The sequence below is a fragment of the Penicillium antarcticum genome (assembly GCF_028974205.1).
Source record: "Penicillium antarcticum strain IBT 31339 chromosome Unknown utg000003l_segment0_segment0, whole genome shotgun sequence".
Classification (NCBI taxonomy): domain Eukaryota; kingdom Fungi; phylum Ascomycota; class Eurotiomycetes; order Eurotiales; family Aspergillaceae; genus Penicillium; species Penicillium antarcticum.
In genome coordinates, this window is record NW_026695301.1 from 2,361,804 (window position 1) to 2,384,319 (window position 22,516).

Genomic DNA, 22,516 nt, shown 5'->3' on the forward strand with positions numbered 1-22,516 from the left:
TGTTTAGCACCAAACATCCACACGTTGTCGTAGTAGTCCGACATTTCTCACACATACAGAGACACCCCGGGTTATGAGGGGCTAGTTGTCAGTAGGCGAGCATAAGAGAGAAAAAAAATTGTTTCCTGGTAGTAGACTCAATCGCGACTCTAAAAGGCGAAGAAAGATCTTGGAGAAGGCGCCTGGGGAGAGTCACCGCTGATGGACCATTGGTCAAGTTCACTCTGGTCGGATGGCACATCCCACCTGGCAACTTTAAGATCAAGAGTGTGTGCAGCCTGGTTGAAGCGGCATTGCCAGCTCTTGACGGCCTTGCAGCCGGGCTTCTGGCATAAATGTCCCATGTAGCATTTGATGGATCGGCACGCGCCGGCTCGAGAGCAAGGGTGCTGGAGGAGCATAAATCGCAGAACCTCAATGATCGTGTTAGACACATCGCTGTGGTCATACGGGCAGCTCATATCACCACATTCTCCCGACAGATGGTAGCTGTTGCAGACCTTGGCTTCTTTTGCCCGAGAGTGATATTCATCGAAGGCCTCTCCTGACGGGGAAGGGATGTATGGGTCGATCCGGTGCCCATCCTTAGTGACGGGGATAAATTCCTCGGTTTTGATGCTTGGCAGGGGTAGTGCGGTTCTAAAGAATTCCTCGGTGCGGCCAACTGTAGGGGAGGCCCACAAGTGTTTTGGTGAGTCGTGTTCAGGTGAGTCACCTGAGTACTTAGACGACGGTGGATTGGGCGTGTGATTCAATGACTGGTTTGGCATGACGTGTTGCTTGTTGCAACTATTGCCGAACTTGCAGATACCCTGGTCCCTCGTTAGTGGCCTGATTCCTTGAAATAACCTTTCCTGCAAGAAAACGCACCTTTTGGAAGTGCTTGCAGACTGCCTTAATTCCATGTATTCCATTTGTGCCGTGCATGCCATTCGAGCCATTCGGACCGTTGGCGTGGTTTCCGTTGATGACCTTGCTAGCGGCTGGGCCGGTGGGCGGCTTGCTGTTAAGTAGGGGGGTGCTCATGAATACAGTAGGAAGTTCCTTGATAGGCAGGTCCAGGGCTTCAAATTCCCGATGGAAACCGGCGGCTTTGATGAGGGTGATACGGTCACTTCTGCCTCTATAGGGAGTCAGTAGGGAGCCGTATCCAGTGTCGTGACAACCAGCAAAATAGATATGGCGGCATTGATTGAGTTCCGCAAATAGACGGAACATTTCTTCAGTTTGGGGCACGAATTAGTCAAAACCCAGACAAAGGACAAGGTGCGAACAGCTCAATACCTCTGATTTTATAATCACTGCCCTCCTTCTTCTCCGCAGCATCGACAAAATCAAACAACGCCTGTGCACGAGTAAAAGACGAAGTAAAGGGTGACAAGGATCGAGCCTCGTGGCCCACATGGCCAGCTCGAGCTAGAACTTTCGATAGCCCAAGGACGTTTGCATAGACACGAACCATGATTTGACATTGCTCTGCTTGCATCCCCATTGTGGAGTGCATAAGCTCCCTGACGGAGTCGCTTAGCTCACGGGCTGCGCTGATGCCTCCTTCGCTGCCATTTTTCAAGAAGTGCTCCTTGAACTAAAAGGTAACTTGTTAGTCGGATACCCAGGCGCCGACTTGTAAGTTGAAGACTCACGAGATATCCATCACCATCTACAAGGACAAGCACAAAAGGGTTGCGCTCCTATTGAGTTGTTAATCCTTGACTTGTACTTTCTGGGCGCTTATCAATTCGTACCTGACCTCGGGCTTGCCTTTTGTATTTCTCACGACCTTCTTTGACCTCCTCATAGTCGCTTTTCAGTGAGCTGTAGTCATCTAGCAAGCTCTTGAACTGTCCCAACAGATTCTGGAGATTTTCGTGTTGCTTCTGCTGCTCTGTTGATAAAGATGATAGATGGTGGCTCAACGAATCTATATCCGAATCCCTCAGCATCTTGTCAGATGTCCCGGGACGGCATGTGCCTGTCCCACGAGCCAGGTAGATTTGTTACAAACTACCACCATTCAATCGAGGAATGGAAGAAGCAGAAGAAGATGGATCGCTTTAACGAAGTGAGATGAGGTGCCTGAATATGGTGGGGAAAGTATTTATTTGTCAAGCCAAGTTGGGCGGTCAGGCTAATTTATCAGGTGACGTGCCGTTCGCTGTTTGGCCGGATGTTTTTTACATCTTCTCCCAGTTTCAGTTTGATGGCTACCTGCATTGCATTTGCTAACTACTGATAAATACTAGTGCCCAGTCTGAAAGACGTGGGATCATGCCTAGTTGCACGTAGTCCTCCACAATGCCCAAGATTGACTCAGTGGAATCAACAAACCCGAAATACCCGCATCTTCTTGGCCTTTGACATGCTATTACCATTGTGGTTAACCCTTTGACTTTACAGGACGTAAATACCCAAATATCAATCACTCACCTCAAAGAAATTGACCACGTCAGCGCCAAGAGAAGGTCGGCGAAACCAACGACGCGATCAAAGTCCCCAAACTCCTCCCGCAGTCCATGCTTCTCAGCGATCTCAGCCCACGCTTTCTGAACCTCCGGCGTCTTCGTCCAATTCGCCGTTCGCCCAATTTGCCCAATTGAAGCGGAAGTTACCCACGTTGGGAGGACCATAACCGTGCGGTGGATCGGTGGGAAGCGTGATTGTCGCGTAGGGGGCTTCATCGCTTGTACCAGGGCCACTCCACGGTATCTGAAAGCGCTCAGCCAGCTTCGGCCAGAGCTAACTCCAGTTGAAGCGACAATCATCTGTGGAAGTGAACCTCTCGTTCTTGGTCTCTTCGGTCAGGACAGCCCACTCTACAAGATGCCCATTCGCCTGTGCGCTTGAGATCGACACGTTTGTTTCCCACGCCTTGAGGCTACTGTGGTATTCCAGAGGTTGTTGAAGTATCTCTGAACAGTGGCATAGACTGCTAGAGGGTGACACTTGTTCATTGCGGCGTCTGGGACAGTACCCTCGATGTGGAATGGTCGCGTGGTGTTCCAGCCGATCTGGTGCTCCTCGGCGAAAGCTTTCTGGTAGTCCTCCTGGTCACAGTAAAAACTTGGCCCGGTCAGGACTCGAGGATCTGTCTCTTCTAGGGGACAGCTCGCGGGACCATAGTGTACACCGTAATACTTAGATTCTTGCTGCAACAACACCCGCTTGGGAATTGTATTGTTCAAATTTAGACTTGAGAGGAAGTTCACAAGCAGGTTCTCTTCAGAACAACTTGTTAGTCTTTTGAACGTGAATCGGCTAGAAGTTTGACAACTTACGGTTAACGTTCACCATCTCTTCCTCCGCCCCCCAGAGCCCTGCTCCCTTGGGAGCCGGTTGAATATACGCAAAACAGAAGACATAAACTGCACAAACACCTCTCGCACTTAGCCTAGTTGCGATAGTCTCGGGCGATTTTAAAAGCTCAATCGGCACAAGCTCGACATGATCAGGCCACGAACCATGAGGCCGACGACTGAGAGCGTAGATTTCTGCCAGCGACGCGGGTTTTACAGAAAACCTTGAGCTTTTGATGGCCGGAGATACCACTAGGCCCAGTTACAATAGCTGTGAGACCTTTGATCTCGCTAGAGAATACGGGAAGGCCATGGTAAATGGACTTGGAGTGAATCTCTGGCATGATTGCTGCTGTGTTGATTTGGTATGGAAGACGTATGAATGCGATGGAGAAATTTGAGCCATTCCCCCTCAATACTTATACCTAATGTCAATGTAAGCAAGAATGTGTGTTTCCGAAGGTATTCATGTATAAATATGAATCGGGATAGATGATCGTCAATTATGATTCTTTTCATGCCCGTGTTCTTCTATGGAAGGTTACACCCGCAATACCCGATGTCTTATCTAAGGAAGTTTGCGGAATTCGGGATATAGTGAAGCATGAAGGTCAATGAGGAAAGATGGTTTGGGAGCATGATGAGTTCTGCACCTGTGTTGTTCTACAGAAGGCTACACGGCCTGCAGCTTTGTTCCCAGCAAACTCGGTGTAACTGACAGATACGGGGTTGAATAGCACGAAAGAAACAGCTTAATAATGTGGATTTGTATGACGTAGCTGTACAAGAAGAGCTCTCGTCTAGATGCCGAAATGTTTAGCAGGCGCCATGTCCTAGGATCTAAGAATCCCATGAAAAACACCCATATTCTTTTTTGAACTCTTCATCAAATCCAACCTCGTCGCTGTAGAACGACTTGTGGCCCCCCATCTCATCAGCATCGTGGCGGAATCCTAGGTTCTAACCATATGTATTGAGTCAGCAAGCTTCTCAAAACCGTTGGACAATACACTATACACACCTCGATTTTTACATGGCCACGACCATGATTTTTGGCTACGGCATCCCATACCTCTCGGACCTCAGGTGTAACGTGATATTCCGAGGTGCAAATCCAAGTAGCTCTGGCCGAGCTTGAAGTGTATTGAAACCAGTGACCGGGAATTGAGTCAAAAGCCTCTTGGACTCTAGTGCTCGTACTAGCCATATCAGCTTGAAGTACCATCGTCCTTAACCGAGGCATTTGCTGAGCAGCACGTCCAGCAGCCACGTAAAGCCCATTGAGGGACTCATTTGGCTTTGTGCGAGGGTAGCTATTTTCTATAGATGGACCATCGTCTTCGCCTTGGTATTTTGGGTCTCTTTCAAACAGCCATGTGCCGGAAGGGGTCGCGGGCGCATATCTTACATCAATGGTCGTAAGATTTGGCCAGCATGTAATTGTTTTGTTGGCACACGCGGGCCAAAAAAACTCAGGACCAACCATGACAGACGTCAAGTCAACGGTTTCCAGCTGTTGTGTTAGGCGATGAAGTGCAAGGCTCAGTGAATCTGCTCCTGGTTCTGAAAGTTTCCTCAAGGGTCCCTTTCCATCACAAGCTGGATCCCGTAGACAATCCAAGCGGAAACGTTTGAGAGAGGACGGCCATTTGGCAATGCCCCGTGACAACTCTGCACAAAGGGTAGTTATCAGGACCTCTCAATCACAACATAAAGGCTAAAAACCCCAACAAGGTTACGACGTACCGTGGCGATGATGATCTCGCTCTGTGGGGTTCTTTCGATCTTTGTCGCTAAGATCGACGGACAATTCTTGCAGCCGTGGGAGCCGACATACCATCTCGGATACAGATTGCGGCGAGAATCCCCGGTAAAGCGAAGCCCCATAAATTCGAAGTTCGGTGACACATTTAACAGTCGAGATATCCGCTGTACTGAGCAGCTGAAGATACGAAGATTCATACCTGGCCTGCATCAGGTCTTTTTCTGGAAAAGCCCGGTTCTGCTGCATTCGGGCTTTCCGTTGGTCCCAGTCAGGCTCAGCTTCCCAATCACTTGGAGACCGGGAAAAGAGAACAAGTTTCATTTCATTTCGGTTGTGATCGGGCCATGAACTGAGGACCTCGAAGAGAGATGATATGGCTTGCGTAACCGCCTTGTTGTTCGAATGGCGATCAGACTCGGTCTCGAAGTAGGCCCGAGATTGGATACCGTACGTCGGTAAAATGCACTTGAATTCCAGCTCTTGAACAAAAGAGGGTCGCCATGGTGTGCTGGTGCGTCCGACAATGCGACAAAGATCTTCAATATTCGCGGAGTTTGCAAGCAGGCTGGAGAAGGTGATGCTCTCGGCGGCGACTTGCCATTCTCGGCAGACACTAGCACAGGCGACAATATCGTCTTCCAGAAAAGAAAAGACAAGCAAGAGGGTTTCGGGAGGTAGCGATGGTGCCATGGGGGGTGATGCCAAGAGCGAAGGGGTAGGCGGACCCTGGCTAAACCTATCCTGGTATGCAAGATGTTAAGGGGAGGTTTCCCCACAATAAACCACATGTGTTGGACAGAGCTATACTGTAGCTGCCACCAAGCCATGTAAACCCACAGGTTCAGCACCAAATTAGTATATTTTCATCGGTGTACGGTCTAGGCACGGGCTAGAAATAGAGTTAGAAATTAAGTAATAATAAGAGTAAGACGGTGACAAGATTGTAGGAATCAAAAAGTTCTTTATTGTCGATTATCGCACGAATTATATCATCGTGATACATCATTCGGCACTTACACTTATAATACAGGTATAGTAGGTTGGCCCTGTCTATGTAATGTAGTAGTAGTCCTATACCAGTAAAGATATTACGAAGGAAAAAAATGTTTCCCCACATTCAACAGTCAAAAAAAAAAAAACAACCACATGTGTTGACGATCAACGAGTCGACTTTGTTTGCCTCGGTCTCACACGTCAGTCACGGGACCCATATAAAGTGACTCGCAGAACCCCGGATTTCAATGGATTCCGATCATCCTCACAGTCACCATGAGATATGTACTCTTCTGCCTAAGCGCGTTCGTGTTCTACGCGATTTTCTACTTTTCTCATATCAACGGCCTCGATGAATTGGGAAAGCAAGCTGTGGAGTCCGGCAAGCTCCCTAGTATTAATGCGCCTCTGCGCTCAGTATACACCGGCGTCGAGCCTGTCGATAAGCTCCTAACGCTATTGACTGCATTCTTCTATCCCTCGCTCGATGGCTCGAACCCAGGACTTTTGCTTCACAGCATTGGTTTCTCGGGTACCTTCGGCGCAGCATGGACTCTTGTCGTTCTCGAGTCCTGGAGAAAGGGTAATGTCGGCACTATCGCCGCTTAGTATGTGATCCACCTCAGTCATATACCAGACCGACGGCTAACCGAATGCTGTAGCCCAATGGTCTTCGGCCTCGCAGCTCAGGTCCTGACATTCGCTTTCGCTACACCCTTGATCTGCGCTCTCCAACTTGGCAGCTCAATCACTGCGCGCCGTCCCCATGCAGACAACATCCGCGTGCCGCGCGCGGTCCTCGCAGCGCTCCCATTGATTTTCGTAGTCGGATTCATGGTCCCAACTAATATCATGGTCCTACCCGCTCCTGCTGTCATCCCAGTAGATGTGAAGCAAATCGCCATTGCAATGTGGCACCCCTGGCCCGGTTACGTTTCGATTCTGACTACCGTCGCGTACTTTGTTCTGTCGCCTTTCTTCTCGGAGAACCAGCGTGCGTCCATGTCTAGTCTGCGCTGGGTCTACGCATTTGCGTTTATCAATGCGTCGCTCTCGCATCTTGTTTCTTGGATTGTGTCTTTGGCTACGGTTATCGTGCCAAGTCTGTTTGCGGATTCTGTTCTCGAGACGCTTCATCCGGCCAATGTGTTTTCAATTCCTCTTCCTTGGTCTGGATTGACTGTTGACAATGTCGGTGATGGTGTTCACGTTTTCCTGCGTTGGGATTATTTGATTGGCTCGGCTGGTATTTTGCTCTGGGCGATTCAATTGTATACTGTTGCTCATAAGCAACTTGGTGTTGTCTCTTGGATCAGTTTCTTGTTCAAGGTTACTCTCTTGACTGCTCTTGTTGGTCCTGCGGGTACTGCTGTGGAGCTCGTCTGGGAGCGGGATGAACTCGTATTCGCCGAGACTGGTGGTGCTAGGCAGCAGGTTTCCAAGGCCAAGAAGTCCACCTAAAGTTCTTGGCCAGATAACTGTCAACTTGGCAGGTCCACTCCATGGATATCACCGAGAGACATTCTAAAGGTTATGTATACAGTGGTAAAACTATCTCAAAGAGGCTTTCTTAGTCTGTTCAAGACGATATTTGAATTTCATTGCATATTCATTGATTTGTTGCAACGTGCTGTACATCACAGAGAAGACTGAGATCTCACAATCTCATAGACCTCCTTGAAATAAGCCATGGTGTTGTCATTGCCGAGGGTACCCTCCGACATCTTGTTCATGGCATAAGCGAGAGTTATCCCGCGCTCCAAGTCCATCATGATCATAGAGCCACCCCATCCACTCCAGAAGCAGACGGTACCCTCAGGAACATATGGAATTGGCTCCGCCGGTGTCAGGGCAACACCAAGAGCAAACCGAAGATCCACACCGAGGACAAGATCAATACCGGCCACACGTTCTTGGAGCATCTGGTCAACAGTCTGAGGCTGAAGATACTGTTTTCCATCAACGGTGCCCTTCAAAGAGACCAAATCACCGATCCGCGCCAGAGCACGCGCATTACTGAACCCATTCGCCGCGCCAAGCTCAGCCTGTCTGAACGCGGGAGTCATCGAATACTCCGCAACAGGAGGAACATTGGTCAAGCCCCTGAAAGCGATACTGTTACGATCCGCGAGCTCAATACCAGCTGGGGGCGGGGGAGGAGTGATATCAGCAGTCCGGCCCCAATCCTTCTCAGGGACACCAAGTCTGAAATCCGCGCCGAGCGGCCCGGCAATCTCCTCATCGATGAATTGCTTCAGTCCTTTGCCGCTAATACGACGCACCAGCTCACCGATCAAGTGACCATGCGTCATCATGTGGTATCCATGGTGCTCACCAGGGGTCCACCAAGGCGCCTCCTGCGCGAGCTTCTCAGTCGAAGCCTTGACATCGTAGACGAATTCGATTGGAACCGGGTTCTCCCATGAGGCTAGACCGGAGGAGTGGCTGAGGATTTGCCAGACTCTCACGTCTTCCTTGCCATTGACGGCAAACTCGGGCCAGTATTTCGAGACGCGCTCTTCGACGTCTAGCTGGCCGCGGTCAACCAGTGTGAGGGCTGCAAGGGCCGAGACAATCTTGCTACAAGACCAGACTGGGGTCAGGGTGTCCTTCTCCCAGGGACGTGTCTTGGCCGCATCTGCATATCCACCCCAGATGTCGAGGACGTTCTTGCCGCCGATGTTGACGCAGAGGGATGCGCCGAGTTCGTCGCCTGAGTCCAGTCGCTCTTGAAGAAGATCGCGGAGCCGGTCGAACGCGGGGTTGCAGGAGCCGTGCGTACCCGCCATGGTGGGGATCTTGGGGGGGGGGGGATGGTTTTGTTAGAGGATATGGGGGAGAGAGGACGGTTAGCGATTGAAATAAAGGTGAATGGAGCGAGATTGAATTGAGGTTGAAGAGGAGAGCCTCCGATGGCTCTCAGCCCCCATCTTTATGGTGATCTTCGCAATTCACAACGTTAATGCCGATTGCGGGGACTAGGTGAAACACGGCGGATGTAGTGTTATGCCGAGGCTAATGAGCAGTGACTCATCAATTGGGCGAAATGGTTATCCGAATTAGAGCTTGTTACTGGCCAATAGTGTTCTGCAGGGATGTGGCTGAATATTGAATTCGCTGCAGTCTAAAGAAAGTGAGTATGTTGACAGTCACCTGATTGGCCAGATTGAGTTGTGCACGATCATCACAACTTTATTCACATAGCTGATACGTGACGTCATTAGACAATGAAGTTGAACTATGAAGTGCAAACTGCGAAATGCAATTGCAAACTAGTCATATATGCCATCCACAAGTGCCGATGAGTCTGAATCTGCATCGGATATATGCAACTATTTGAACTTTAAGAGTACCACCCGGAGCGTATTTCCCAATCAGGCAATATAACGGGAACCCGGCCAAATCACCGATCGATGACGCCCTCGACCATAGTAGAGCACGAAGAAAATGATACATCAGTTAATTGGCTCCAATTAATATACCCAGTATATGTCCAGTATATATGGACCGTGCCATCCTACTCTCGGGGCTCTAGAATTTCAACAATAACCCAACATTATGGAGTATCCTCAAGCATCGTCTCACAGCCCGGGAGATACTAGCCCCAGTGGAAGCGATGGACTCAGTACTATTGTGACGAGCTCCGACCGCCGCTCATCAGGTCATCAATGCCTCCAGCCTGAGCTCTCACGTCGTCAGACCAACCTGGACAATGTCGAACTAGAGCGTATCGAAACATACAGACTACAGCATCGCTCAACAGTAGGCTCAGGCATCGGCATCACACCTCGAGAAAAATGGCTTCCTCTCGGAGCTGGAAAGCCCTACCCGCCCTCTCTCCCAGACCCGGAACAATATGTTGTCGAATTTACGGATGCAAATGATCCTCTCCACCCCCAGAACTGGCCCATAGCCAAGAAGATCGGTATCTCAGTGACTCTGGCCTATACAACCTTTGTGTCCTCCTTTGCCAGTGCCATATATTCCTCCGCTGTCGGCCAGATCAGTCCCCATTTCCACATCAGCACGGAGGTAGCTATCCTCGGCGTTACTTTGTACGTCCTAGGTTTTGCGTCTGGACCAACAGTTTGGGCGCCAGCTAGTGAGCTTATCGGAAGAAGATGGCCGATCTGCATTGGAATGTTTCTGTACTCTGTCTTTACCATTGCGACAGCGACAAGCAAAGATGTCCAGACGTTGATGCTCACTCGGTTCTTTGCTGGTTTCTGTTCTGCTAGCCCCATCGCCATCGTGCCGGCCGTCTTTGCCGATATATATAATAACCAGAACAGAGGTGTGGCTATTGCCATGTTTGCCATGGCTGTGTTCGTTGGACCATTCGCCTCGCCCTTTGTTGGTGGCTTTATTACGTCCAGTTATCTTGGCTGGCGATGGACTATGTACATTGCCTCCATCATGGGTTGGTTGGCTACTGGACTTTGTCTTCTATTCTTGACGGAGACATATGCTCCCGCTGTATTAGTGGAGAAAGCTTCTACTCTTCGACGACAGACTCACAACTGGGGTATTCGGGCCAGACAAGAGGAGATCGAGCTCGACTGGGGTGAGCTCATTACGAACAACTTCAGTCGTCCATTCCGTATGCTCTTTACTGAGCCAATTGTCTTCCTGGTATGTTATACTTCTACACAAGGTACAACATAACACTAATTTTTGCAGATCTCCCTCTGGATGAGTTTCGTATATGGCTTGATGTACGCACTACTCGGCGCCTACCCGGTCGTATTTCAAGGTGTACACGGAATGAGTCTGGGTGTTGGCAGTCTTCCATTTATCGCTCTGATCATTGGTGAATTCCTAGCCGGCGCCTACATTCTATGGGACCAGAAAGCCTATAGCAAGAAATTAGCTGCCAACAGCAACATTCCCATTCCCGAGTGGCGACTCCCCCCAGCAATCGTTGGCGGTATCTGTTTCTGTGTTGGCCTATTCTGGTTTGGTTGGACCGGCTGGACAAATTCAATCCACTGGATGGCTCCTACTGCCAGCGGAATCGTGACTGGATTCGGCATCTACGTGATCTTCTTGCAGTGTTTCAATTATCTGATTGACTCCTATTTGACATTGTAAGTTGCCTTGGTCTTTTCGGGACTGTGGTTCTCCATGTTAACGTTAATCCTAGCGCTGCTTCCGTTTTCGCCGCTAATACAATTATCCGATCAGCCGTCGGTGCTGCCTTCCCCCTGTTCTCCAAGCAGATGTTCAATAACTTGGGTGTGCAGTGGGCTGGTACTCTTCTCGGTTGCCTTGCACTGATCATGGTTCCTATTCCTCTGGCATTTATCAAGTGGGGACCTTCGTTGCGGAAGAGATCGAAGTTCGCCCCGGTCTTTAAATCGAAACCTGAGACACAAGCCGAGAAGGAAAACACCGAAGATGTTTAAAAATTAATTTTACAGAATGGCGTTTAGACTTTATTGGGCTGATACTGTCCTTAGTCACATTTTTGGCGTAAAAGGATTTTTGTCGTCGTGAATTAATCAGTCATATTTATGCATTGAAACCAAAATGAATGGGAAATGAATTACCTTGAACACAAGAGCAAGAGACACAGAATTGAAGGCTCACATTCTCTTCTTCTTCAGGCAATTTGTACTTTTCACATGGGTTCTCATGGCCAGAGTTGAACTTGGAGCCTAACAACCTCAGAATGATATGGCTTTGACCAGAGATTCTCAACGGATGGCTTTTTATTGGAGGTACAGTCAATCGATCGGAATCGTAACAAAGATCGTTCAATGTTAAATGGATAAGTCGAGGCGGTCTAAGTAAAGGTTATAAGCAGGACGCTGCCCTGTGCTTTTAGTTTCACTCACGCTTCACATAACAACCACTTGGTGTTGTCATGTCAATGGAACAAAAATGAACCAGATTACCCTTTGTGAAAAAATAAGATTCGATGGAAGATGCCATGAGGCGAAACTAACCTGCATAGGAATGACGTCTGAGGAAGCAAGAGAGAGGCAGTGAATGAAAGAGAACACTAAGAGGAGGTGATTAAGGCAGAGTAGGAAGAAAGGTCACCAAGCTAATGAATTGATGTATGTGCACAAGCATAGGTAGAATATGATCTAGTTATTGAACGGAAGTAGAATAGAAAAGCTCATCTTTTACAATGCCTCAGGTACAATCAGGGGTAAAGTGGCAACATGTATGGGCATGTTAACAAGTGTTCCAAAATTAGATCTTATTTTGAACACGTCAAAAGCAACTGCTCAAAATTCTCTTTCAAGGTTTGTGTGAATTATTGTGTGAGCATTCAAATGCTTGTGATGCGATGTCGCACGAATGTGATCACCTGGATAGATAGCTTCGGCGCTCAACCCTCAAACCAACATCATCTCCGACAGATACAGAGCATCCCAATCAGCAAACTACGAGCGGCGGATCTCTTTCAAGTCAACCGCCTCCGAGCAAGTCCGATATCTCCAGATCGCACAATCAAGCTTTTGTGATAACACGCGATCGGAATCGACCGATCCATAATACCCCAGAGCCCCAGGGCCCAGTGCCACGAGGCAAGGACTGGGGAAACGATGCGATGTAGTTCATGTGCATTCGGCTTCCTCCGTCTTATCGACATGGACCCTGCACATCATCTCCACGACTAATATGAGATGATAAGATAAAAGCCCAAGAGGGCTGAGCGCCGCACTGGCGTCTTGGCGTTTCAGGCATGTATGGAATTGTGAAGCAAAACAATCGGATAATCGTATGAAGATATTCGGATTTTAATAGCTAATTCAAGAGTCATAGAACCGTTTGCCTGACACATTTTTTTTTCTTCCCGGGCCCATCGGGTTGCCGAGGCTCGACCCATAGACACAACGCTGTCGGCAAGTTCGCAGCCAATTAGGGCTTCACTCCGGCATCTCACGGGTGAAAGCGACTCCGCCAAGCCGCCAAGGCCCATGTAGGCGGAGATAGCTGGGACCAGACCCAAATGAGATTTTTTTTTTTGCCTGGCTTATCAGCATGGTGTGGTTGGCTGGTTATTCTTTCTTTTTTCGCTTCGATGTGATATTCTCTCCTTCTTCTGCTTCTGCAGGCACATCTTTAAATACTCCGTCTAGACGACGGGTTCTGTCCCATATCCAGTACAGGACGTGATACTTCGTCTCTCAAGCCTTTCATGATGAGTTATAAGAATTGGATTCACAATACCAACCTGCGGGTTGCACAAAGTCCCGTGGGAAGATGGTTCCGTCTCGAGGGCTCGGGTCATGTAAGGATTTCTACAATTCTACGATCTATACTCTATACTCCATATTCTGCGTGTCGTGTGACATCAGAGGCCAGAGGCAAGTGTGGGATGGGAGCTGACACCGTGATAGCCCAGGGAGAGAAAGGGGAGCTACTTCTTCACTGAAATTCGCGCCGGTCTCGCCACGTTCTTCGCTATGGCATATATTATCTCCGTCAACAGCACCATCACCTCTGCCACCGGTGGAACCTGTGTCTGCCCCGAAGAGGGCCTGGCAGATGCCTGCGCTACCAATGCCGAATACGCTCTGTGCACACAGGAAGTCAACCGGGACCTCGTCACCGCCACCGCAGCTATTGCCGCGCTGTCTACATTCTGTATGGGTCTATTTGCAAACTTGCCCATCGCCCTCGCCCCCGGTATGGGTTTGAACGCATACTTCGCCTACACTGTGGTTGGTGTTCGTGGTACTGGCTTGGTTTCATACTCTACAGCTCTCACTGCTGTCTTCGTCGAAGGCTGGGTATTCCTTGGTTTGACCCTCCTCGGTATGCGACAGTGGTTAGCGCGTGCGCTTCCATCTTCGATCAAACTCGCCACCGGAGTCGGTATCGGTCTCTATCTCGCCTTGATTGGTTTGACGTATGATGCCGGTATTGGATTGGTCCAGGGTGCTTCATCCACACCAATTGAATTGGCTGGATGTGCGTCTCAGTACTTCGACCCGGAGACCGGATTGTGTATGAGCAGCGAGAAGATGCGTAACCCTACCATGTGGATTGGTATCTTCTGTGGTGGAATTCTGACTGCTTTGTTGATGATGTACCGCATCAAGGGTGCTGTTATTATTGGTATTCTTTTGGTTTCGATTATCTCGTGGCCTCGCACTACTCCCGTTACCTACTTCCCTTACACGGAATTGGGCACGAGCAAGTTCGACTTCTTCAAAAAGGTGGTGACATTCCATCCGATCAAACACATTCTTGTTGCTCAGGATTGGGACCTCTCCGGCAAGGGTGGCCAGTTTGGATTAGCTTTCATTACATTTTTAGTATGTGGCACACATTTTCACACAATCAGCTCCACACTAACAGATTATAGTATGTCGATATTCTGGATACTACTGGTACTATGTACTCAATGGCCCGTTTTGCCGGTACCATTGATGAGAAGACTCAGGATTTCGAGGGCAGCGCCATGGCCTACATGGTCGACGCCATCTCCATCTCCATTGGATCCCTACTTGGAAGCCCTCCCGTTACAGCATTCGTCGAGTCCGGTGCGGGTATCTCTGAAGGTGGCAAGACAGGTCTTACATCCTGCACAACTGGCATTGCCTTCTTCATCTCAGTCTTCTTCGCTCCAATCTTCGCCTCTATTCCACCTTGGGCCACTGGTTGCACACTCGTGATCGTTGGTGCATTGATGGCCAAGGCAGCCGCCGAAATTAACTGGCGCTACTACGGCGATGCTATTCCCGCATTCCTAACCATCGCAATCATGCCTTTCACGTACAGTATTGCCTACGGTCTGATTGCCGGTATCACCAGCTACATCACTCTCAACGGCATTGCCTGGATCCTTGAGAAGGTCAGCGGTGGCCGTATCGTCCCCCCTAACAAGGAGGAGTCTGATCCTTGGTCCTGGAAGCTCAAGGGTGGTTTCTTGCCTCCTTGGGTCAACCGTGCTGCTCACGGAAAGAAGGATTTCTGGCGCCCTGACGAGGAGATGCAGCATGTCGATGAGGGCGAGTCTGGATCTCTTGCCTCCTCTGTCGAACGTGTGGCTCTTGAGAAGGGTCAAGAGCCTACTGAGGCTCACCCTGTCAAGTCTGTGTAAATATGATCAGGGGACGAAGGGAGTTAGTTTGGATTTAGGTTTCTTTGCATGGCATTCTAGCGACATGTTAATTCTTTAATGGTAATGTATTTAGTCATGCCAGTGACCTGTTTGATGGGTCGGGGCGCCATTACTGTAAATCAACATATTTTTATATACTTTCAGTCCTTGTAATATTGTTCCGCATACACTCCAGGGGAGAAATAATTATGCACTATTTATTAAGATAGAACTTCAATCATGTAAACATTTGAAACCGCGAGCCCTCACACGCCATTAACAGAAAGAAGACCAAGCACCACATCCTAGAGACCACAACCCCTCTGCGCAAGCTTCGCCACATTGCCTATTCAAACCCGATAGGACGGCTTCGTCGCAGAGCGACCATCCATCTCATTGATCGGACTATTAGGCAGCTCATAGGTCCCAACATCACCAGCAAGCTCAACAACCTTCGAACCAGTCGGAGGACGAAATGACCTCTTAGAAGAGTCTTCCATCTTCTCTGTAGCACCACTGAAAGAGGAAACAGTAGCTTCAGCTTCATGAGGCCCATAGCTACCGGGTGGGACAACAGGTGGTGCGTTATTCTTCCGATTTCTCCGCATAAAGAAGAAGATAAGACCAGCGACAATAGCAAGGCCTGCTACAACACCAATCACTATACCAGCAATTGCTCCACCGGATAGACTAGAAGAAGATTCACTTATGACAGCATCGGTAGGTGTTGTGGTTGAAGTCGGCGTGCTCGTCACAGACTCGGAAACGGATGCTGATGTCGATGTGGAGGGAGGTGCAGTTGTGGAAAAAGTAGGCAGTGCAGTGGTGCTAGTAGAAACAGCCGGTCTCTCGGGGGCGATATCGGCACCGAAGAAAGAAGCACTAGCATTCTTCCTCCAGGAAGTACACGAGTAACCGGCTCGTGAATTACATTCGGCATCGTAGTATATCGAAACGCAGAGGTCAGATCCCTCCGGGTCATATGTGAATAGTTTGCCCTCGGCAAGGCTTATGACTGTGCAGTTCTTGTCATCGCTGCCACGTAGGATAAGTGTGTCGTCTGTTTTGTTGGTGTAGCGGAACGTCCATGCGCTTGCCAGTTGGAGGAGAGAAAGGGCATATAGTGGTAACATCAACATGACGACTTGATGACTTAAGTCTTCTGAACCCAAGAAAGAAGACAATAGAGAGGATGTATGAGAATTGAGAATTAGACTTCGAAAAGACGTGCGGGAGGGGATCGTGTTTGTAATATAACATTACGGGGAGTGGATTCCTTCGACTGTTCTGGGGCCTGGGAACAATTAGGATTAACCTCGTATTCAAATGAGCCTCGTCTCCGTCGGAGTCTTTTTCAGCCCATGCTTTGGGCCATTCAGAGCCCTTCATTGTGGACCCTGGTGTGACCGCAGCTGATGATCTATACTGGGTGAGGTATTAGATCTACAGACTATTTTGGCTGCAGATTGACACCCTTCCTAGCGTGCTTTCTAGCGGTCCTGTGTGAAATGGTGAAGAATTGAAGGGAGTGTCAAGTGTCAGGCTCGGAGGAGGGTGTAATTTGGAACAAGTTACATTAAGTTGAAGTACATGTGTAAACACAATGTCCAAATTAGTTTATACATTTTGGCAATCATATTATCCCCTGGTGCCTGGATCATTGGTAGAACACGGGGCACAGAAGCCCTGTGTTGTACCTCGCACATCCCTGTCTGAATCATAACCTAAAACAGAAGCCTTTAGCCGATTGTGTCCACATGTCCCGAACACAGATCTCGGTTGCAGTCCATCGTGATCAACTAGAACGGTGATTGGCGCCCTATGGGCCGAATACGAGGTGGTGCCCCGTTGAAATTTTAAAGAATAAAGTATTCTTCACCTCCCATGGAGAGTTTGAACAATCCCAAGCAAGTGATTGTGTCAATCTGGCTTTATGTGAACATTTTCCATCTTTGTTGCATCGTCTGTGTTCCTTCATCGCTCGAAGCCCCAAGCACCATTGTATGGCAAACAAAGGAGGGATTGCCAAGAACCTCGGCATTAGATTGCTTGGCAACATCAAAAACGTGAGTGGGTAGCAGGTGTTCAGTCCGTATATTGGCTAGATTTTTCCAGAGTCAGGGCTATGATCCATCAGTATGAACGAGCGGCCTGTCCCGCAAACGAACCTTGGCCCACTGGGCGATCATTATAGGGTCAGTCTGGAACGGCACAATTTTCTGACAGCAAGAGGTCCAAACAAACAGGTTAGAGTAGGTAGCGAATCAGAATTTTGTTTTGTCATATCGGCGGTTGAAGTGTGTCCGTTTACTTTTTTGGGTAATATCTAAAGCCCAGTCACCTGAGACATGCACGTTTTGACCTTTCTACACGTTCTCTAGGATTTGAAATGGAATGAACAATGTTGAGATGAGAGCAAGACAGCACATAATATACGTTGCCAATATTGACATGTTTGAGGGTGCTCGTTGCTTGCTCTTGATCGAAGAACATGATGTCAACCCATTTCACGCTGATGATGCGCACAGCACATCGTCAAAGTTTCTTTTGTCTGAAACCCTATTCGTGACAAGGACAATTTGAAACCATGAGCTGCATCGAATAATTATCGACTTTGGCCTTCTCACAAGCATTTTCCTCAGGCCATCATAGATCCGATCATATAAAATCGGCTGATCCCAGACTCATAGAAGCCGAATGAAAGGAATGGTTATATGATGACGAGGCGGTCTATGAAAGAGAATCTCTAATCCTTTGTGGTCTCATTGGTTTTCCTACGCTGATTACCTAGGGAATTGATATATCGTGTTGGACGTGGGTTCCCATGCATTGGCCAAAAAATGATCGATTTTCATCGTGTGTGCAGTCTATCTATACGATAAGGTATACAGCAGTTTAACAGCGGAGCCCCCCGGATATATTTCTTTGGGGACGACAAATTTCCTATGATTCCTGACGCTTAGCCATGGTTGATTATCACCCGAAGCCAATCAGATATGGTTCCCTTGTAGCAAAAGGTAAATAAACCCCATGCATGGTCACCATTCAGTCAGCATCATGAAATAACCAGAGCCGTTGCGTGCCGGATCTTCCTCTGATGATTTCAACTTCATCGTTCAAATCGGCTTATTCAATCAGATCTAATTCTAGGCAATCGCCGTCTGCCGCAAAGACCAGTGATCTTGCGTCGCAATCTGACTACCTATCTCTCTCTGGGTTCCTTTTTCATTGGGAGATCGTTATCCAGGAATTTTTATAGTAGGTTCATCTCCGCTCGCACTTGCATGACTCTCACTCTTCATGTTGTCATTAACAAGAGGTGATCCTTTCATGGATGGTGACTCTTTTGCTTTTGTTAATCTACAACTTAAAGATACCACGAGTACTGACGCGCCTTTCATATAGAAAAAAAAATCAATTGATATCCCAATACTGGATAGCGAGCTGAATCTAAAACCCAGTAAGACAATCCTGTGCAGCAAGGCTCAGAGATACCGATCGACCGGCCTGACTAGGAAGCTCAGTTCAAGATACCAATCTGACATATGCAACAGCTAATCCCTGAATTGTTGCAGACTTGACAAAATGGCTGCCATCAAATTGATTCATCACGTGAACTCTCCCACTCCGCTGCCCTCTCCGTTCCTGAGCCTCCTTGTGGCACGAGACAATTGGGCAAACAAGAATCGCGGTGTCGTTCTTGTCTTTGCCATCGTATTTTTGGTCGTAGTTGGGATCATCGCGTTGTTTGCATACCGCCGGTGGTTGAAGCGAAAGGCCGAGAAGGAGTCTTATGAGACGACGAGTGATTGATTGATTCATTCTTCATTTTCACCTTCAAGAACAGCATCTGTGAAGCTCGATAATAGCTATTGATATCTCTGAATTGCAGAATGTCTAGATTTCAACTAGTTCAATTTCTGGGAATCAGCCAATAAATGGAATGACTTTAAGGGATTTTGTCTGCATTAGAAATCTTGAAAGGAAGTAAGATGAACAGCCTTCTATTGCTCGTGGCATTTCTCTAGCAGGCCTTGTTTTATTCTGCTTTCCTTTCAAATTGAGACAACATGAGCAAATGCAGCTTAATGAGAATTTCACACATAACGTCTAGCCAAACCAGTTCTGGTTCCATATTCTCTGGTCCCAGTTCGGTGTCTTCTTTGTAAAATGAGCTTATTTCTGATAATTTTAGTATCGGAAAAATGCAAATGAGATGGTATCCAGGTTTGCTATTCTACATCCTTTGATTGCGGGGAGATGGATGCCACAAATGTTTAGTAAGGTGCAGCGGAAGGTGCTTGAGCTGGATGGAAATAGCTATACACAAGATAGCCATTCCTACTGCCAACCTTCCGAGCACTCCAAGCAAATGATAGCCATTTCGGTACCCTGCGGATGAGATTGACATGAAGTCGCTATGCCTTGCCCTTTTTGCCTGATAATCTTACGCTTATCTAGTTTATCCCCGATTCCTTGGTGAAATATATGATAACGGTAGAGCCTGGCACCATATATTCTGTTTTAAGGGTCCGTGTCCCAACCTGTCTGACCCCTGTGATCCAATGGGGTGGTAATATTAATATGCACTGCACTGTCACAATGTGCAGTGCACAACGTATTCTTTCTTACAGGGCTATAAATAGAGTTGTCTAGCGCATTGATTGTGACGTCTGGGCAATGAATTTTGCCGAGATCCCGCTCTGCTCGGCACGTAAGAATAAACAATCTCCGAATCTGACCCTGCACAGGGATGAGTGCCGGCATATTCACATTCACAACCCCATACCCACTCCGACGCCGAAGTGAGAAGGAGATTGGTCATACATCCGACGGAGTAAGGGTAAGGATGGTAAGATCATACTTGAGAGCCAATAGAGCGAGTTGAACAGGCACTAAGGTTGGCATTTAATGATTAGCTTCTCTTTTTGTGGTTGATCTACTGTGATTCTGTGACTGAATGACACCGTGGGGCCATCGGCAAATGAAAGCAGTCGCCGGCGGCAATTGAGCAAGGGGGAAAACCAAAGAAAGGAGATTACCCAGCTATAGTTGACTCAGACTGTAGAAAGAATGACGACGATGAAATAAAATATCATCGTCATAGTCAAATGAAGCAGTAGATACCCCCAAATGTAGGTATCATGCCATAACCCCAGGTTTTATAGAGCGACAGTGGAGATCCCGGACAGACAAGGTATAAAAGTTCCATCAATCAGGAGGCTGGAGCGCCATCACCACCACCAAGTCTCCACCAAGCCACGCCGTCCACACCAAAGCCAATGGCTATCCCCCACGGCAAGGCGTAGAGACAGTCTGAATGGATGGAGAAACTGTCGCCCTGACTGCAGACTGCGGGGGCCCCCGCCGTAATTTCCCCAATTCGTTCCCCAACCTCCACATCCGCAACCCCAGACACTTTAGCTCGACTCTGGGGCTTGGGGCATGGACCAGCTGGCAATGAAGCCACTTGATTGCTTGTCTTGCTTGATTTCTCATGGCGTTGCATTAGTCCGTTATTTGTCGGCTTTGAGTATAAAGCTCGATGTGACCCGATCCCGCCAGCTCCTCTTTTTTGCTTTCTTCTTTTGCGGACTCTTTCTGGGTCATTTCTTTCCAATCCTTTTGTTTTGGTGATATTTTGACACAGAATATAACCCGTTCACCTTCAAGATGGGGTTCGTCAATTTTAAGAACTATCGGGTCTATATCCTGACCTCGGTGGCCTATATGGGCTCCCTGCTGTTCGGTAAGTCATCTTCCTGTCTGTTATGAAGCATTGCTAATAAAAGTCTTCTCAGGTTATGACACGGGTGTGATGGGCTCAGTCCTGGCACTTTCGAGTTTCAAAAAGGACTTCGGCCTCCCCGTCGATTCATCCGGATTCAGCGACGACAAGAACGCCCAGATCTCCTCCAATGTGGTATCACTCCTTACAGCCGGCTGCTTCTTCGGCTCCATCTTCGCTGCTTACATCAATGACCGCCTGGGTCGTCGATACTCGTTGATGATCTTTTGTATGATCTTCCTGGTCGGAGCAGCCATCCAGGTCGGCGCCCACCACGAGATTGGCATGATTTACGGCGGCCGTGTCATTGCCGGTCTAGGAATCGGTGGCATGTCTAGTATCACACCAGTTTTTGTTAGTGAGAACTGTCCCCCGGCTATCCGTGGTCGTGTCGCCGGTCTCTTCCAGGAATTCCTGGTCATCGGTAGTACCTTCGCCTACTGGTTGGATTATGGTGTTTCCCTTCATGTCCCTGAGGGTACAAGCCAATGGCGCATCCCTGTTGCTATTCAGCTTGTCCCTGGTGGTCTGATGTTCATTGGATTATTCTTCCTTAAGGAGTCTCCCCGTTGGCTGATGAAGAAGGGCCGCAGTGAGGAGGCTCTTAACTCTCTCGCTTATATTCGGAATGACTCTGAAACCAGCGAAGAGGTTGTCAAGGAGTTTGCTGAAATCACTGCTGCTATCCAGGAGGAGAACGTTGCTACTGAGGGCATGACCTGGAAGGAATGCCTGAAGCCGACCAACCGTTACCGGTTCTTCTTGGCCTTTGTTCTCATGTTCTGGCAGCAGTTTTCTGGGACCAACAGTATTGGCTACTACGCCCCTCAGATTTTTGCCAGTGTTGGACTGAGCAAGACCAACTCCTCCCTGTTCGCCACTGGTATCTATGGAACAGTCAAGGTGGTCGCAACGGCCATCTTCCTGATCGTCGGTATCGATCGCTGGGGCAGAAAGAAGAGTTTGATCGGCGGTGCTGCTTGGATGGCTAGCATGATGTTCATCATTGGCGCTGTCCTCGCCACTCATCCCCCCAACGCGAAGGCTACTTCAGTCTCCTCCGCATCCATCGCTATGGTTACTATGATCTATCTCTATGTGATTGGATACTCAGCGTCTTGGGGCCCAACGCCCTGGGTGTACCTTGGAGAGGTAAGCTTTGTCTCACTGATTCTTCAATTTGAATCACACATAATTAACGTTGTTTCTAGATCTTCCCAACTCGCCTCCGTGCCTATGGTGTTGGATTTGGTGCAGCCACCCAATGGCTGTTCAACTTCGTCATTACCGAGATCACCCCTCGCGCCATCAACAAGATTGGGTGGAGGACTTTCCTCATGTTCGGAATTTTCTGTTTCGCCATGGGCATCTTTGTCATCGTATTCTTCAAAGAGACCAAGGGCCGCACCCTCGAGGAGATGGATCTCATCTTCGGTGCTGTTGATGAGGAGCAACGACGCGCGGATGTCGAGCACACTCTGCAGAAGACTCAGATCATGCACGAGGAGAATGCAGAGGCTGTGACAACTACTACGACTACGACTGCAGAGCGCAGGGATTGAAATGACTATAACTGGATGACAATTTCGGATATACATGGGTCAAGACATGGT

The 22,516-nt window shown here is 48.5% G+C and overlaps 10 protein-coding genes across 10 annotated transcripts; 5 read left to right on the top strand and 5 right to left on the bottom strand.

Annotated features, from left to right (window-relative positions):
* Positions 1-149: 149 nt before the first annotated feature.
* On the bottom strand, positions 150-1,943 carry N7508_003600 (zinc finger CCCH domain-containing protein; the record flags this gene model as incomplete). Its single annotated transcript, XM_058461666.1, has 5 exons — positions 150-812; positions 871-1,220; positions 1,285-1,585; positions 1,644-1,691; positions 1,746-1,943. 5 exons carry the CDS (start codon positions 1,941-1,943, stop codon positions 150-152), a joined length of 1,560 nt encoding a protein of 519 aa, XP_058322243.1.
* A 376-nt stretch (positions 1,944-2,319) lies between these two features.
* Positions 2,320-3,637, bottom strand: N7508_003601 (uncharacterized protein; the record flags this gene model as incomplete). The annotated part of the gene is made up of 6 exons (XM_058461667.1): positions 2,320-2,362; positions 2,428-2,706; positions 2,777-2,909; positions 2,972-3,217; positions 3,276-3,388; positions 3,459-3,637. The coding sequence occupies 6 exons, from the start codon at positions 3,635-3,637 to the stop codon at positions 2,320-2,322; spliced, it is 993 nt and encodes a 330-aa protein (XP_058322244.1).
* A 496-nt stretch (positions 3,638-4,133) lies between these two features.
* On the bottom strand, positions 4,134-5,748 carry N7508_003602 (uncharacterized protein; the record flags this gene model as incomplete). Its single annotated transcript, XM_058461668.1, has 3 exons — positions 4,134-4,253; positions 4,315-4,964; positions 5,040-5,748. 3 exons carry the CDS (start codon positions 5,746-5,748, stop codon positions 4,134-4,136), a joined length of 1,479 nt encoding a protein of 492 aa, XP_058322245.1.
* Positions 5,749-6,327: 579 nt separating this feature from the next.
* N7508_003603 (uncharacterized protein) lies at positions 6,328-7,512 on the top strand (the record flags this gene model as incomplete). Its single annotated transcript, XM_058461669.1, has 2 exons — positions 6,328-6,659; positions 6,714-7,512. The coding sequence occupies 2 exons, from the start codon at positions 6,328-6,330 to the stop codon at positions 7,510-7,512; spliced, it is 1,131 nt and encodes a 376-aa protein (XP_058322246.1).
* A 176-nt stretch (positions 7,513-7,688) lies between these two features.
* N7508_003604 (serine hydrolase domain-containing protein) lies at positions 7,689-8,840 on the bottom strand (the record flags this gene model as incomplete). The annotated part of the gene is made up of 1 exon (XM_058461670.1): positions 7,689-8,840. One exon carries the CDS (start codon positions 8,838-8,840, stop codon positions 7,689-7,691), a length of 1,152 nt encoding a protein of 383 aa, XP_058322247.1.
* A 769-nt stretch (positions 8,841-9,609) lies between these two features.
* Positions 9,610-11,456, top strand: N7508_003605 (MFS transporter; the record flags this gene model as incomplete). The annotated part of the gene is made up of 3 exons (XM_058461671.1): positions 9,610-10,683; positions 10,732-11,138; positions 11,195-11,456. 3 exons carry the CDS (start codon positions 9,610-9,612, stop codon positions 11,454-11,456), a joined length of 1,743 nt encoding a protein of 580 aa, XP_058322248.1.
* A 1,751-nt stretch (positions 11,457-13,207) lies between these two features.
* N7508_003606 (NCS2 family permease) lies at positions 13,208-15,115 on the top strand (the record flags this gene model as incomplete). Its single annotated transcript, XM_058461672.1, has 3 exons — positions 13,208-13,297; positions 13,407-14,327; positions 14,378-15,115. The coding sequence occupies 3 exons, from the start codon at positions 13,208-13,210 to the stop codon at positions 15,113-15,115; spliced, it is 1,749 nt and encodes a 582-aa protein (XP_058322249.1).
* A 350-nt stretch (positions 15,116-15,465) lies between these two features.
* N7508_003607 (EGFR-like transmembrane domain-containing protein) lies at positions 15,466-16,254 on the bottom strand (the record flags this gene model as incomplete). The annotated part of the gene is made up of 1 exon (XM_058461673.1): positions 15,466-16,254. The coding sequence occupies one exon, from the start codon at positions 16,252-16,254 to the stop codon at positions 15,466-15,468; it is 789 nt and encodes a 262-aa protein (XP_058322250.1).
* Positions 16,255-18,700: 2,446 nt separating this feature from the next.
* On the top strand, positions 18,701-18,928 carry N7508_003608 (uncharacterized protein; the record flags this gene model as incomplete). The annotated part of the gene is made up of 1 exon (XM_058461674.1): positions 18,701-18,928. One exon carries the CDS (start codon positions 18,701-18,703, stop codon positions 18,926-18,928), a length of 228 nt encoding a protein of 75 aa, XP_058322251.1.
* A 1,860-nt stretch (positions 18,929-20,788) lies between these two features.
* Positions 20,789-22,465, top strand: N7508_003609 (sugar porter family MFS transporter; the record flags this gene model as incomplete). The annotated part of the gene is made up of 3 exons (XM_058461675.1): positions 20,789-20,864; positions 20,917-22,055; positions 22,115-22,465. The coding sequence occupies 3 exons, from the start codon at positions 20,789-20,791 to the stop codon at positions 22,463-22,465; spliced, it is 1,566 nt and encodes a 521-aa protein (XP_058322252.1).
* Positions 22,466-22,516: the final 51 nt, after the last annotated feature.